The 16,383-nt window shown below is 40.2% G+C and overlaps 2 protein-coding genes and 1 non-coding gene across 4 annotated transcripts; 2 read left to right on the top strand and 1 right to left on the bottom strand.

Annotated features, from left to right (window-relative positions):
• The first annotated feature begins 5,085 nt into the window (after positions 1-5,085).
• LOC104246262 (uncharacterized protein ycf20) lies at positions 5,086-8,244 on the top strand. 2 transcript variants are annotated; one of them, XM_009802040.2, is made up of 3 exons: positions 5,086-5,272; positions 6,579-6,776; positions 7,591-8,244. In XM_009802040.2, exons 2-3 carry the CDS (start codon positions 6,592-6,594, stop codon positions 7,988-7,990), a joined length of 585 nt encoding a protein of 194 aa, XP_009800342.1. In that variant the 5' UTR covers positions 5,086-5,272; positions 6,579-6,591; the 3' UTR covers positions 7,991-8,244. The 2 variants fall into 2 exon arrangements, with proteins under 2 accessions (XP_009800342.1, XP_009800350.1); XM_009802048.2 differs by having other exon boundaries at positions 5,086-5,276.
• Positions 8,245-9,988: 1,744 nt separating this feature from the next.
• Positions 9,989-10,062, top strand: TRNAR-UCG (transfer RNA arginine (anticodon UCG)). The gene has a single exon. It is a non-coding gene; the product is annotated as a tRNA-Arg (tRNA).
• Positions 10,063-15,336: 5,274 nt separating this feature from the next.
• Positions 15,337-15,687, bottom strand: LOC138883849 (uncharacterized). Its single transcript, XM_070164566.1, has one exon. The coding sequence runs from the start codon at positions 15,685-15,687 to the stop codon at positions 15,337-15,339; it is 351 nt and encodes a 116-aa protein (XP_070020667.1).
• Positions 15,688-16,383: the final 696 nt, after the last annotated feature.

The following is a 16,383-nucleotide window of genomic DNA, read 5'->3' as shown; positions in this document are numbered from 1 at the left end:
TGGGGTTTCTTCCCCGACCATGGCCATGACCACGACTGGGGCCACGACCTCTTCCACGTTTAGCTTGGTGGAAGTTCGTCTCATTCACTTCAGGGAATGGACAAGAACCAGTAGGTCGGCTTTCATGATTTTTCATTAATAGCCCATTATGTTGCTCGGCTATAAGAAGATGTGAGATAAGTTCAGAATACTTTTTAAATCCCATTTTCTGATATTGCTGCTGCAGGAGCATATTCAAGGCATAAAAACTGGTAAAAGTTTTCTTTAACATATCATGATCAGTAATACTATCACCACATAATTTCAATTGGGAAATAATTCTGCATATAGCAGAATTATACTCACTGATAGATTTAAAATCTTGTAGCCTTAGATGAGTCCAATCATATCGTGCATGTGAAAGAACGACCATATTTAGGTGGTCATATCTATCTTTCAAATTATTCCAGAGTATGACTGAATCTTTAATAGTAAGATACTCCATTTTCAGGTCCTCATCAAGGTGATGGTGTAGGAATATCATTGCTTTGGCACGGTCTTGGTTTGATACCTGATTTTTGTCTTTGATGGTGTTTGCTAGACTCTTCGCATCAAGATGAATTTCAGCATCAAGCACCCAAGACATGTAGCTTTTGCCCAATATATCTAGGGCTACAAATTCAAGTTTAGAAAAATTTGACATTATTTAGGAAAAGAAAGTTCGTACCTCTAATACTTTCAAAGTATTTGCTCGAGATGGTAGAGTCTCGTGCTGATAACGTGTTATAAAATAAAGACTGTAAAGTAAAGACAAGTATAGAGAGAAACTGATATATTATTCGAATTCAAACTGATGTACATAATGAACTAAAATCTCTTCTATTTATAGAAGAAAGGAAGTTGATGTGTAAGCTGCTACTATACTAGATATGGATAATCTTCTACTAAGATCAATATTTATCCATAACGGAGTATTGAATGGATAAGCTCATTGTACCCAGTATAGATAATCTTCTACTAGGGGTAATGATTATCCATAACGGAGTACTGAAAGGATAAGCTCACTGTACCCGGTATGGATAATCTTTTACTGGGGATAATATTTATCCATAATGGAGTATTGAAAGGATAAGTTTATTATACCCGGTATGGATAATCTTCTACCGGGGGTAATGATTATCCATAATGGAGTACTGAAAGGATAAGCTCATTGTACCCGATATGGATAATCTTCTATCGGGGGTAATGTTTATCCATAACCAGGTACCGAAGTGATAAGCTTCTTCAGGAAGCTTATTTCTAATAGAGTACTAAATAGATAAACATATTTACGGCGGATTCCCATATGGATAAGCTTCTTCAGGAAGCTTATTTACAATGGAGTATTAAATGAACATCCATAATATAATATATTTATAAGATATATATATATATATGTTGGATGTGTTTTGGATATTTTAGTAAAAATATGTTGGAGTTGCTAAATCGAGTTCTAGGGGCTCGGGTAAGGCCTAGTAGGAAGAGTATACCATGAGATATGTGGATGCATGTAACATAAGGCTGTTATGTGGTCCGGGCCTGGGCCTAAATGGGCTAAACGGGCCGGGCCAAGCAGTTCTGGGCTCTGGCAGGCCGGTCCCAAGCAGTCCCGGGCTTAATGGTCCTGGAGGGTGGAACCGGCCCACATGGGCCCGGGCTAAGTGGTTCGGGCCCACAGGCCTAAACGGGCCTAAGTGTTCCGGGTTATTTTTTTAAATTTTTTTTATTTAAGGCAATTTCTTGTAAATTATATTATATAATTGTGACTTAAATCTTCTAATTCAAATTTAAACACAAAAAAATTGTAAAAAAATATTCAAGGGAATGCCTTATAATTTTTATTATTACGACATTAACAAAAAATGACAATACCTTTCTTAGTCTTCCTCCCCCCAATGGAGTGAGCACAACAAGGTGCTAATACCACCATTAAAAGGGAAAAAAACTAATGAAGATGTGCCAAAATACAAGTTACATATTAGTCTACATATTGTCTCTAACAAATTTCATAAATTCTTTAAAGTTCGGAGGAATTTTCGGTTGTGATTCAGCAAGTCCAAAATCTCTTCTTTCCGAACTGATCCAATCTCTAAAGAGTACTGATTTTTCCAAGGTCTCCCTCATAGATGCTCTATGATCACCGATTTGAAGTCTCGCTTGACTGAAAGCGCTCTCCGATGCCACTGTTGAAGCTTGAATACTTAAAATATCTCGAGTCATCATTGAAAGAACCGGATAGTATTTTTCTTTGTCCTTCCACCATTCCAAAACATTAAAGGAGCCGTCGGGATTCTCTTATTCAAGTCCCTGCAACAAATAAACTTGAAGCTCATTTAGTTGTGAACTATCACCAATATTATCACCTTGAGACCCCGTCCAAGAACTAAGTGCTTTTAGGCCCGCGGTTCTTTTAGATGGTTGCGAACTAGACGAAGTAGGAGTTGGAACATTTGGTCTAGCATGATCTAATGCAAGTTGATAAACATTATAAATTGTTTGAGCATTTATTTTAATTGAGGCTTTTGCATCTGCAAGTGTAGCAAATTCCTCATCTGAAAGTGATAAAGCCTTATAAATATTTATATACCAAAAGTGAAGACCTCCTAATTTCATGGTAGGATTTAACATGGCAGCAATACCATAAATAGGGGATAAGGAAAAAATATTTTTTAAACTTATCTTTCATAGAATCAATAGCAAGTTGATAAATTACCCCACCCTCTGAAAATTGAGTAAACAAATTTGCAAGTTCTGCAATATAAACTAAACAGTTAGAATATTCTCTAAGTCTACTTCTACGGTTTGAATAAAAAAGCCAATTAAGAGCTATTTTAACCTTTTCAATTTTAACATTTAAAAATTTCATACCATCACCGATGATTAAGTGGTAAATATGATAGTTGGATTACCATAAAGAGCATTCATATATTCATCATTTAATTGTTGACTTGGTGCAATATCATGGTAAAATTGACTATCGGTAAATTGAAAACAAGGGTTATCACTATCAAGAATAACAGGTGGAAGAGGACGGGTAACAGGTCTGGGTCGGGGAGCCAGGGGAGGAGTAGTGGCTTGGCCACTAGATTCACCAATTTTAGATTTTCCCTTACCACCAAACATTTTTTTTCAAAGAAAAGGCCATATTAATTATAATTATACAAACTAAAACAAACAAAACTATAATATTAAAACTTAAGAGTTGGAACGAGTTTACCGAATTGACGAACAACTTCTTGAAAATTATATATCGTTGAAGACTTGAATACTTCAATTCACCAACTTCACAATTTTTTACAAGTTGCAATAATAAAGTAAGCAATTATAGAAGAAAATTATAGAGAGATTGATGATTTTGTGAGTAAAAATGAACGAATGAAGGGGTATTTATAGTTGAAAACAGGAAAAAGTATAATTATACAAAGTTTGGGGTTAAAACAAAGTTTGGAGGGCAAATGACTATTTTTTAAAAAGCCAAACGGCTAAATTGGCAGGCCAATAGCTAGTTTTTAAACTTCCAACCATTGGCCAATTTAAAAAAAAAAAAAAAATTAAAAAATAGTCGTTGGGCCCGTTAGGTCCGGTTGAACCGGCTCAGGCCCGCCAGCCGATCCCGAGCTCGCGGTCTCTCCATGCTGGACCGTCCCACAGTAGGCTCCTAGGACCGCTTGGGCCCGGACCATACGGGTCAGCCCGTTTAGCCCAAAGCCCATGTGGGCTCCCGGGCCTGGGCCGGTCTCGGGCTGGGCCCAGACCACAATACAACCTTAATATAACATATTAGTATCTTATGTAGATAAAAATTTGGTAATTAAATTAAACAAGGAAAAAGAACAATTCGACCAATTATGTCCTCTCCAGTATCTGCATCAACATCCCCAACCATTCGTCTATGTGTAATCTACTAAAGAGACAAAAGTACAACAATCCAATAAAACGTATAGTCAAGAACAAGATCGTTTATAGTTAAAATATGTCGGAACCCAAAGTAAAGGCAACTCTTAAAGTTGCATTTTGAGACTGGCATTTAATATACTGAAGACTTGTTAACTCGGAAGAAATTTTATGCCAACGTCAGAAATAGTCACTCCTCCTCCGTGGAATCACCATCAAGCGAATTACACGGGCTCGATCGAGAAAATCCATTCATGTACCCGTCGAGCATAAATATTTGAAGCCAACAAAAGTTATCCAAAATATTCATATTGATTATTTCCGCCAAAATCTTAAAGTCAAACTAAATTTTCAATAATTACTTTAAGCAATTAACTAGTTTAACAAAAGAATAAGAACATCAAATATATTATGAATAATGCCCATTACTCATCAACATACACACTACTTAAAACAGGAATAAATATAATGTAAAATAAAGTATACCTTAGAACAAACAACGAAAGCACACTGCTGAAGGAGTTGAACTTAGGAAATTATTGCATAAAACTATACATTATAAAAAGCAAAGGTGAATACAATTTGTATTCAACAAGAACTACATACAGTTGTCACCTTTGACGAGGAATTCAAAGTTCTAATTACGTGTATGTTCGCTGAGAATAAAATATGTCAATGAAACTCTATGTAGAGATGGTAATAGGGTGTCAAAAGTATTTTGTTTCATATGAAATTATGTTTAGAATTCTACACAAATAAGTTTAAAAAGCTGAAATCGATACCTATTTGAATGAACGAAGGATTTACATTCCAGTACAAATTATATGACTCATAATACTAAAAATTATCCAAATATAATTAGGCTACTATCCTCTAAACCATGCATAATGATAGCAGTCCAAAACGATTAGGTCTGAAAAAAATTATACCAAATTTTTAAAGTCGGCAAATGTGTAGTTTAAATCGGAATTTTTTTATCCTTGAGTTATTTATATTTTTATCCTTAAATTATACAAATATTTAAGGGCATAAAAGTCGATCAATGTTTTAAGTATCTTTTAGTCCTTTAATATTTAGCATAAATTATTTTTATTTTTATAATAACATAAATAGATAGATAAAGATATAAATATAGATATTATTAGACAAAAAAGAAATTGTATGCATCACTATTCTCGAACCAAATGACACACGAGAAATTTAACAATTTGTCCAACTAGTGGGTGGACAATTGCCGACCCATGACTAGCACCAGAGACACTGTACCGATTGTATTAGTTTAGTCGGCAGGTGTGAGACGACTGACGGTGGCTGCTCTCTGCGGCGGCCCAAGCTAATTGGGCAGAGAATCAGAAGACCGGTAGGTAATTTAGCTCTTATTTTGATTCTTACTCAGTTCGCCTCTGAAAACCCTAGTTTTTGCATTTCTCAACTCCGTAAATTTCTTCCAAACCAGCTTAATTGATTTCGTTTTTATGTCTTTTTTATGCTTTATTACTTGCATTTTTTATCGGTTAATGTATGCTACTAGGCTATTAGCTGTAATGGGAGAATACTTAGCTTTTGTAACTATAGTAGATGGTGATGAAAATATATGAAATTGTGCCTCAATTTGGCCGTAACACACGTTTCTTGAACCTCCTCTAGCAAAATGAGAACTTCCTTTGGGTTATGGTGGTGATTCAATTGTGAAAATAGTAGAATTGTGAATATTTCTGCCCAGTTTTATGCTCTCTGATTTGTTAGGGACTCAGTGTCTTCAAGCTTATTATATAAGCTTTCATTTTAATATTGTTTCTTGATACCTGGTACCTCCTAGCTAACAAGTGCCCAGGTGCCCGGCAGATTAGCTGACATGCACACAAGCTAAACTGCACACAAAAAGAAAATTTGTTTCTTGATTACAGGAGCTTGTCGCATTGATGTAAATTTTTTTTATAACCGTTATTTCGGGCTATCTTGCGCACACCTCAACTAGTCACATTGATGTAATTTTCTGACATTTGAAGCTATAATTTAAATTTGGGGAAGCTCGTTACGCTTTAATATCACATCCATAGTCTTATGAGATTTTTGTGGTAAACTTGAATTCCGTGTTGTCTCTTAAAATCCACCCTTCATCAAGCTCCCGGTGAATTTGTTTTGAAGTATCTTTGTTTTCTACCCTTCCAACTGCGGATATGAATTAGGATATGTATAAAGGGAGGGAATTCAAGCTTGTAAACTGTATGAGCTGGTTTGCTCCATTAAACTTAAGTGAATATCCCCAAGGAACACTTAAGTAGTTGAAGCGTAATAGTAACAACCTGGAGATCCCAGGTTCAAGTCCCAGCCACAACACTCTTGAACTTATTTGCTTCAGCTCGATGGGAGGTTTACCCTCCACCTATGCTCGTGGGCTTTTATAGGCTACCATGAAATAGTTAAGGTGCATGCAAGCTGTCTCACATAGACGGACACCATTGTCATTAAAAAAGAGAGAGGAAAGAACAAGTACATTCAATAACAATTGGAGAGTAAATGCTTCTTATGTATCTTTTCCTTACTCCTTAAATGATAATAAGAAACTTGTAGGGAATTTTTCACTTTTCAAAATGTTTGGACCCTTCAGAGAGATGGGAATAACTCTTCACAGTTCTTGTTGATCGTTATGTTTGTTTTAACAGATACCAACAAAGTATGACCACCAAACTGCCTTTTCCGTGCTGTCAAACAACTTCTAAGCATTTGGTTGCCGATAATACTAGATCAAGACTTAATGGAACTGTTTGCCTTCGGAGAGCTGCACATTCGCTAGGCAGACTCATGCATTTCCAGCTATCCTTCCTTAATATTGTCCAACCTTCTTCTTTCAGAAATTTCAAGTGAGTTTTTCACTTGGTCATGTGAAACTTTGATGTAGCTTCATAGTTGTGCCCCTTCCCTCCACCAGAAATGGATTGCATGCATAAGAAGGAAACATGTATGATTACAGCAGGTTCTTCTAGGTTTAATTTCCTTAAAAGAAAATTCTTGTTTTCAATAAGCAAAAATATTTACAGATTTTAGAGTTCTTTGTTACCTAATTTGTCAATTTTACAATACTGGTCATTGTGCTTTGTGAAGAAGCCAAGATATAAGGATTGAGGACTCATAGAGAATCTCTTTTATCATTTTCCAAAAGTACAAGCAACTGACCTTAACTGCCTGCAGATGTAAATCCTAACTATACTAAGAAAAACAGAGAATGTTAACATCAATTTTTAAAGTGGAAGTCATTCCCCAAAAAATCGATTGAAAATTGCTATTTATAGTAACGGATTCTTACAATGGCTGGTTTAATTTTTTAATAAGGTACAATGGCTGGGTTAATTAAATAACTTCTCCCGATATCCATTTGTCTTGACTAAGTCCAAGTTTGCTTCCATTACTAAGTCCAAGTTTGCTTGTCTTGTGTGCTCCTACATGTCACCCTAGTCCCAGTTGCAAAGAGGTAGAGTACCAACTATTTGGGAATATATAACACTCTCCTTTGAGCTTCCTTTTATTGTTCAAATAACTAAATACATTAGAATATGCCTGCTGGGGCTCATAAGGAAATTATATGCTATATGTTATCTTTATTTAATACTAGATCCTTGCTCATAGACTTATAAATGAAGCTTTTTTTGTGTATCTCAAAGTTTAATTGCAAAATAGGAGGTTGGCGTGGTCTATAAGAAGTGCTGCAGATGGCAATGGACTAAATTCTTCTCCTACAACCAGCGGCAGCGGTGGAACTCGACTTATTAGGGCCATAGAAGCTCTTCTAGTCAAATTAGATGCCAGAATTAAGGTGCTGAGGAAAAACCTACCGGTGAAGTTGCTATTTTTCTTAGTAGGTTTCTATTGTGCAACGGCATTTGCCACTGTAATAGGGCAGACAGGTGATTGGGATATTATTTCTGCTGGATTAGCTGTGGCTGTGGTGGAGGGCATTGGAGCTCTCATGTATAGATCAATTCCGTTATTAGATGAGGTAAGGAGCTTCATCACCATGTTCAATTATTGGAAGACTGGGTTGACTCTTGGTCTTTTCCTAGACTCTTTCAAATATTAGAGTCCAGATGAGGAGAGAGGATGTGTACAGAATTCGTAGTGCCATTGAAAGTTCATAGTTTGATGATCTATTGGGGTTGTGTAGGCAAATTCATGTTGTCAAAGGGTATTTATACGTCTTCTTGCAGGATGTCTGTTGTACAGTGTCTCCAATGGTATAGCATATAAGTCGCTTTGTACATGGGAGGCATCCCCAGTTTGGTGCCACGTCTGTAAAATGTATAGGAAAAAATGATTTGATCATTCAGTTTTAAACTGATCTGCTCCTCTCTTTGATACTTTACAATCTGATTTAATCAGCATAATGCTCTGGATTGTTACTGAGTATCGAATTTTTGCTCAAGCATGCGTTATGGGTTATTAAGAATGGTAAGGAGATGATAAGACGTGTCAATTAGTGATATACGAGCAAGTTCCATCCCATAGGTATTTCTGTGGTAAGTTCCCGATCTCGTGTTTGTACAAATGCTTTTAGAATCTATGGCATGAAGTTGGATCTTGATGGAGGTGAAGAGCTGTGTTTCTGCTGGATTGTTAACCTATGTTTAGAAGCCGTGCTCGGAGGAAATGACTCTACTTCCAATGCTTTTTATGGACACAATTACTTGTCTTCATGCTTGGTTTAGTGCTCTGTTATTGCTATAGATGGTCATATATTTATGAGCGGTATCAATATATATCCGTTAAGGAGAGAAAACCATGGTTTTAGCAGTTAATGATGATTTCAACCTAAGGTTAACTGATGATTTTTTTGATTTTGGTTCAAATGACTAGCTATTAAGGGAAGCTAACGGGGTGGCTGACAAGTTAGCAAAGAATGGATGAAGTTTGAACCTTTTCTGAGAGCTTAAAGCTTTACTCATTCCCCGAGCTTTAGTAATGTCTACTTTTGAAAATGACTCTATTGGTACTATGTACCAAAGATATAGTACCAAAGATCAATAGGCGTTTCTTTTAAATTGAATTGTTTGTGGGAGAAATATACGTAACAACTCAAAGAAAAACCTTATAGATCTGTTCCTATCCGGGGGTGGTGGGATTGCTTTTGATAACAGGTGGTTTGCCTGATGTGAGATATCATTTTGTTGAAAGAATCGTAGAAGCAGTTAGGATAAATGATCGACAACAAGGATGTTCTAATGCGTCAAAGAATTGTGGTGACATGTAAACAAAAAAATCAAGCAATCAACCAACACCAACAACAATATAGTGTAGTTCCACAAGTGGTGTCTGGGGAGGATAGAGTGTACGTAGTCTTAACCCTATCTTGCGAAGGTTGGGAGCCTGTATCCGCAGACCCTCAACTCAAGCAAAATAATAGTCATAGCAGTTTTAAAAAAGAAATACAATAGTGAAAAAGCTATGAACTTCGTTTGGAATTGTTTTCAATAGACCCTCGGCTCAAGTAAATCATAATCATAGCAGTTTTAAAAAGAAATACAATAATAAAGAAGCCATGAAAGAGCAGTATCAACATTAATATAATAAGATAACATAAGCAAAAAAAGAACATGAAATAATAGAAATTTAAGGGTGAGAAAATACGAGAATAATACTAAAGCTACTGGTATTGCAAAGAGACTCGACTACCTACTAGCCTTCTACCATAATCCTTGGCATCCACACCTTCCTATCAAGGGTCTTGTCCTCGCTAAGATAGAATGATGTTATGTCCTGCTTGATCATCTCTCCCCAATACTTCTTAGACCTACATCTACCTCTCCTCGAACCCGCCAAGATCAATCTCTCACATCTCCTTACTTGGGGCATTTGTGCATCTCTTCTTCACATGCTCGAACCACCTCAAGCGATCAACCAAACAGAGCCCATTAGAAATCGACCAAGCGATACGGTAAAAATTCGCAAGTTAGATGATTTTTTTTTTTTTTTCAATTGAGAATTTAAGATACGGGTTGAAATTTTGGTTTTGCATATACTATTTCAACGTACTTTTGAGATGCAAAAATATAATAAGCTGATACGAAAAGAATATTCATCCGACCGCATAGCGCAGTGGATTAGCGCGTCTGACTTCGGATCAGAAGGTCGTGGGTTCGACTCCCACTGTGGTCGCTCTTTTTTTTTTTTTCCGTTTCTGTTTTCTCTTTCAGATTTTTTCTTTTGTTTTTTTCTTTGTTTTTTTGAAGAATTAACCCAAGTAACTGCAGACACAACTAGTTAAATTAAATAGCCGGTAAAGGTATAATATGCGTATAATTTATGTATTATATGTATATAATTACATATAATCTATGTATATGACTAAAAAAAATAAACAATGAATGTGACCCGCTATTTTTATAAAGACCCTCCATCCAGTCTTCCACTAAAAGATTGCTCCTTTCTGCTTTACTTTTGTCCATTGGGACTTCACATATTAAACACTTCTTAGTGCATAATACAAAAGTCAAATGATTTTTTTTTACTTTTGTTCCTATTTTAAGATGTTGTGGGTCCATTTTATAGATTAAAATAGAAAGTTTAGTATTACTGTTTGACTCAAAAGATGTTAAGACCTTTTTGAACAAATCAATCGAAGATGAATGGGTAAATCGTAGTTGAAGATAATAATCTCTAGAATAATAAAGTTTCTTTTCATTCAAGATTGGTAAATTTTTCAGAGTCCCCATTTTACAAAGTCCCCCCCCCCCCTTATATACTAGAGAAAAACTCTTCGGAATTGTAAACAACCAAATACAGGGAATATTCGGCGGAATATTCTTAAAGGCCCCTAATGGGATTACACTACTACAGGCGTCGCGAAGTTTCTTCTTTTGCCCTAAGGTCGTCTCCTTTGGAAAGTCGATTCGAAGGTACTTGGTCGTTTGTCGTGCTCGTCATAGGTCGAGGTCGGTCAAATTTGGACCCATACAGTTAGTCCCTCCGCTTGTCGGGGTCACGACCGGATGTGTCCTCGATGAGTGGACTTCATGCCTTCTTCTGGAAAAATTTGACCTTTAGGAGCGTTACGACATGGCCAATGGGAGATGGTCATCATGCTCGGCAAAACTTCGTGTGGTACACTTCTCCGGGAAGTGATGTCAGCTTTACGTGTGTCATCATAACACAGGTTTTCGAGGCGGGGACTGACAGCTTGGTGCTTCGATTCTTGCGCTGCCTTGAAGCCTGCCGCCTCGATTCTGGCGTCTCCCAATCCTATAAATAGGTGAAGGATTTGATTTTTTAAAAAAAACTTTAGCCATTCCTCTCTTGAAGACCTCTTTCATTCTTTCTCACTTGCTCTCATATCCTTCTGTTCTTTTTTCGTTCCTCACCTGAAGCTTCTTCTTCCTTCCTCCTTTTGTGTTGATACTCCTTTAAATGATATTATACCGAGGTCTCGTCGTTATCGCGAAGAGGTTCCTGAAGCCACCCCGTCATCCACGGTGCCTCCTTCTGACACCAAAGATGTGGTGGTAGAAGAGAGTGGCAGCCCTCCTACGGTGGAGGAGCTACTACCGAGGCACCCCTTATCCCGGAGTGACTTCCTCAAAGATCCACTTCCTACCTCTAACCCCGTATTTTCTGAGATGAGCAGGTCCATATCGATGCCCTTCGTGTAAAGTTTGGCATTCTTGCTCATATAGAAATGGTTCCGGCGGGGAGAGATTACGTGGATGTCCACAAACCTGGGTACTGTGCTTTCTATGAGTACCCTTTTTTGATCATCTATACCCTTCCTCTATTCCCCCTAGCGGAAGAATTCTGTAGATTTTACCAAGTTTGCCCAGCGCAACCTTTGCCATACACGCTCAAGGTGCTTTTGCTATTGACTAAGTATGCATAGTTGGTGGAGTGTAGCGTTTCTCTCTACCACCTTTTGCACATGTTCACACCTGGTTTCCTCAGGAGTACCATGGTGCATTTGAGGCTTCGAGGTACGAAAGGGCTGGTGGTCGGGACGGATGACCGGGCGATCTGCAAGTTTTGACACAAGTACTTCTTCGTCAAGACCGAGCACGTCGTTTCTGACTTCGCTAGATTCCCGAAGCAGTGGAACGGGGCTCGTAAGTGTCGTCCTTTGTCATGTTCCCCTTTCTTCTTTACTTATTATAAAGCTTATTTGCTTGCCATTTTGCAGTTATGGGCCGTCCACCTCGCCCCATTGTGGGTATCAGAGATTGGGTAGCCCGTCTGTTGCCTCATGCAGTAGAAACTCAAACTTGGCCCGCCTTCGTGCAGCGTTATGGCCCTAAAGTTTCCTTAGGTAAACGTCTTGCTTACTACTTTGTTAGCCATGTGACCTTACTTAATGGTACGAACTTCTGTGATGACAGGTCGAGGTACTTCCAGGCGGAGGGCGCCAGTCCCCGCTTTTCAATAAACCGTTGCCACTGCAGATACGTAGTTGGTCTTGAGTGAGTCTGTTCGATAAGGTCATCCTCAACCTATCCAATTGGGAGATCCATCTCGAGTCGTGGCCGCGAGGGAATAGGTTTTTTCGGTACCAGCCTCACGTCCTTTGGATGAATCCTCTAAAGGGGACGAGCCGTTGTCGAGGAAAAGGAGGAGGCTTGAGTTGGGGAAAGGCGTGGCTACAGACGCCGATGGCAGCGGGGCATCCTGGACAGCCCCTGTGCCTGTGTTCATGGCCGATGCCATTTTGTTGGGGAGATCTCCCTATGTAGAGGGAGTTGGCCCAGGAGTTGGTTCATTGCGCTCTATTGAGGGTGGTGCGTCGTCCAATGTTGGGGGGCATCGTGTTGAGGGTGGTGACTCAGGTTCGGATATCGATCCAGAGGATGTTAATGAATTTGTGGGTCGCCATACTATGTGGAGGTTAGGATGGACGGATCCGACCATCATGTGGTCATTCCGAGGAACTACAACTTGTTGCTGAACATCGAGCAAGTGGTATCGGCCCTAGCTCCTCTATGTGCCGCTCCTGAGAGCAAGATGCTTAGGGCGATGAGCGACGTGGAGTTATCTCAGAAGGTCGCTGGTATGGCCCTGCAGGTAGGTGTTTTTCCTTCTCTTTTCGTCATTAGGTTGGTGCGATAATCGTCATTTTATACTTTGTTTCTGACTTCTTCCCTTCGTTTTGGTCAGACCCTCGTCATGGAGGTAGAGAGAGGAGAAGGACGGGACTTTATGAGAAAATGTCATCCAAATATCATCAGTATCGGGCTATGCAGCGGGCGATGGCTGACATTTATCATCACGACCCTGAGTTTCAAGTTTTCCGTGAGGAGCTCAAGTAGCGGGAGGACCTGTTGGAGTGCAAGATTAAGGAGCTGAGGGAGAGGGACAAAGAGCTCGTGAAGGTTGTTGCCCGTAACAGTGAGTTGGAGGTCTCCCTTAAGACGAAGGAGGACGATCTCGAGTTGAGCAGGGGGGTGATGGCTGAGAATGCCGACTTACAGGCGAAGGTGGCCGACTTGACCGCTGAGTTGAGTACTAAGGTGGCAGAGATTGAGGGGCTTAAGGGCGAGCTGAACATTAGCGCTGATAAGCTAGCGGCAGCAATTTCTGTATCAGTATCTTTGAAGATGCCCTCCGTATTTCTAGGTCAGAGTTGACTGAGGAGAAGGAAGCCTCTAGTCGTCGGGTGGCAAGGCTCGAAGGGCGTGTCAAAGAATTGGAGGCGGAGCTGACCGCATTAAACGGACAAATGGCCTCGCTGAGGGAGGAGGATGCGCGTCGACGTTCTCAGCCTTCTACGTCTTGCACCTCGGCCGATCCGGTTATACCCCGTCATTTATACGAGTAACGGGTCCATGCAGAAGCTCAGCTTGATGTGTATAAGGCTTTTCACACAGAGAGAAGGGCTACTGAGGCGGAGGTTCAGACTGTGCACGCCGAAGCTCGTGCAACTCGTGAGTCATGCGGGTACGACCCCCTCACACATGACGGGGATAATATCAACTCTGATGATGCGAATCACCTTGCTTCAGATTCATGGTACGAAGACTCTTACCCCGCTGGGGATGATGTGTAGTTTTAGTTTGTATTTTCTTTTGTTTAGGGATTTTTGCACGGGTCGTACTTGGGCCCGTTTGTAGGGGCCAGTGTAAATAATGTTTTGTTGTAATGTAAAATTTACTTTTGTCGACTTGTTTTTTTTCTTACATTCATCGCACACATGATATCGTTGACGCCCTCGGCTATTGAGATGTTGCTTCGAACTGTCGTCGAGGCGGGATCTTATCGTAGTTCGAATGAGGTCAAACTTATGTTTTCGTCGATGGCCTTGGCCAGTGGGGTGTTGCTTCGAAGTGTCGTCGAGGCAGGATTCCGTCGTAGTTCGAACGAGGTCGAACTTATGTTTTCATCGATGGCCTTGGCCAGTGGGGTGTTGCTTCGAACTATCGTCGAAGTATAATCCCGTTGTGGTTCAAACGAGGTCAAACTTACATTGTCATCGATGGCCTTGGTCATTGGGATGTTGCTTCAAACTGTAGTCGAAGTAGAATCCCCCTGTGGTTTGAACGAGGTCGAACTTACATTGTCGTCGATGGCCTTGGCCATTGGGATGTTGCTTTGAACTGTCGTCGAAGTAGAATCCCGTCGTGGTTCGAATGAGGTTGAACTTACATTGTCATTGATGGCCTTCCATTGGGATGTTGCTTCGAACTATCATCGAAGCAGAATCCCGTCATGGTTTGAACGAGGTCGAACTTACATTGTCGTCTATAGTCTTGGCCATTGGGATGTTGCTTCGAACTGTCGTTGAAGTAGAATCCCGTTGTGGTTTGAACGAGGTCGAACTTACATTGTCATCGATGGCCTTGGCCATTGGGATGTTGCTTCAAACTGTCGTCGAAGTAGAATCCCGTCGTGGTTCGAACGAGACCGAACTTACATTATCGTTGATGGCCTTGGCCATTGGGATGTTGCTTCGAACTGTCATCGAAGTAGAATCCCGTCGTGGTTCGAACGAGGTCGAACTTACATTGTCGTTGATGGCCTTGGCCAATGGGATATTGCTTCGAACTGTCGTCGAAGTTGAATCCCGTCGTGATTCAAACGAGGTCGAACTTACATTGTTGAAGATTTGATCGTATTCTCGTAGAAAGACGTCACATGCCGACTAGTAGAGATTCGGTTCTGTATATATAATGGAGATTTGATTCTGTAAATACAATGGAGATTTGATTATCTATATGTAATCCCTTCATTACTTTGGTCCGGAGGTCATATCAACGGGTCGAGGTAATGAACAACATGTCGTTCCTTAAGGTGTCCCCCTTGCCGCCTCATTAAAAACCTCCCCGGGAAAATCCGACTGGGACAAAACCCAGGTGAGGGAAAAAGAGTACGACTTAGGTGACGCCTTCTTTTAGAAGTGAAAATACTTGAGATGGGCTACGTTCCAGTTGTTTTGGAGTAGTTTTCCCTCCATTGTTCCTAGCTGGAACGCTCCTTTGTTGTTGTTGCTACGATTTTGTACAATCCGTCCCAGTTCGCTCCCAATTTTCCCTTATTAGGGTCTTTTGACGCTTGTGTTTTGGCCTTGAGGAGGTAGTCGACAATTTTGAGTGGTCGCACCTTGGCTCTCTTGTTGTAGTATCTTTCTACTTGCTGCTTCTGGGCTACCATTCTTATGTGGGCCATGTCTCTTCGTTCTTCAACTTCATCCAGATCTTGTAGCCTACTTTTGTCATTGCCTGTTCCGCTATCGTTGAAGTATCTCAAACTGGGTTCCCCGACCTCGACGGGTATAACTGCGTCGGTCCTGTAGACCAGTGAATATGGCATTTCTCCTGTGTTGGTTTTTGGCGTAGTGCGGTATGCCCATAATATTTCCGATAGTAGTTCGGGCCATAGCCCTTTAGCTTCCTCAAGCTTCTTTTTAAATATGTTCAATATTACTTTATTGAACGATTCGACTTGACCATTGGCGGCAGGGTGGTATGATGTGGAGAGTATTCATTTGATGTGCCACTTTTCGAAAAACTCAGTCGTTCTTTTTCCGACGAACTGAGGCCCGTTGTCGCTATTGATTTCTTTGGGGATGCCAAAGCGGCATATAATGTTTTTCCATATGAAGGAGATGAACTCCTGCTCACGTATCTGAGTGTATACACCTGCTTCCACCCATTTAGAGAAGTAGTCAATTAAAACTAAAAGGAAGCGTACCTTACCTCGTCCTGCTGGGAGGGGGCCGACTATGTCCATTCCCCACTTTATGAACGGCCATGGCAAAGTGACGGAATGAAGGAGTTCTCCTGCTTGATGTATCATAGGGGCGTACTTTTGACATTGTTCATATCTCCTGACATAGTCGGCGACTTCCTTTTTTATGGTGGGCCAGTAGTACCCGGCGCGAATGAGGCATCAGACGAGCGTGTAGTTTCCCGTGTGGGAACCACAGTTCCATTCATGCACTTCTTCTAGTACTCGCCTTATTTGATGTGGCCCAATACATTTGGCTAGGGGGCCGCCGAACGTTCA

Source organism: Nicotiana sylvestris, chromosome 12 (genome assembly GCF_000393655.2).
Source record: "Nicotiana sylvestris chromosome 12, ASM39365v2, whole genome shotgun sequence".
Taxonomy (NCBI): Eukaryota; Viridiplantae; Streptophyta; class Magnoliopsida; order Solanales; family Solanaceae; genus Nicotiana; species Nicotiana sylvestris.
Note: the sequence above shows the minus strand (reverse complement) of the source record. Positions and strands in the feature narration are given on the sequence as shown.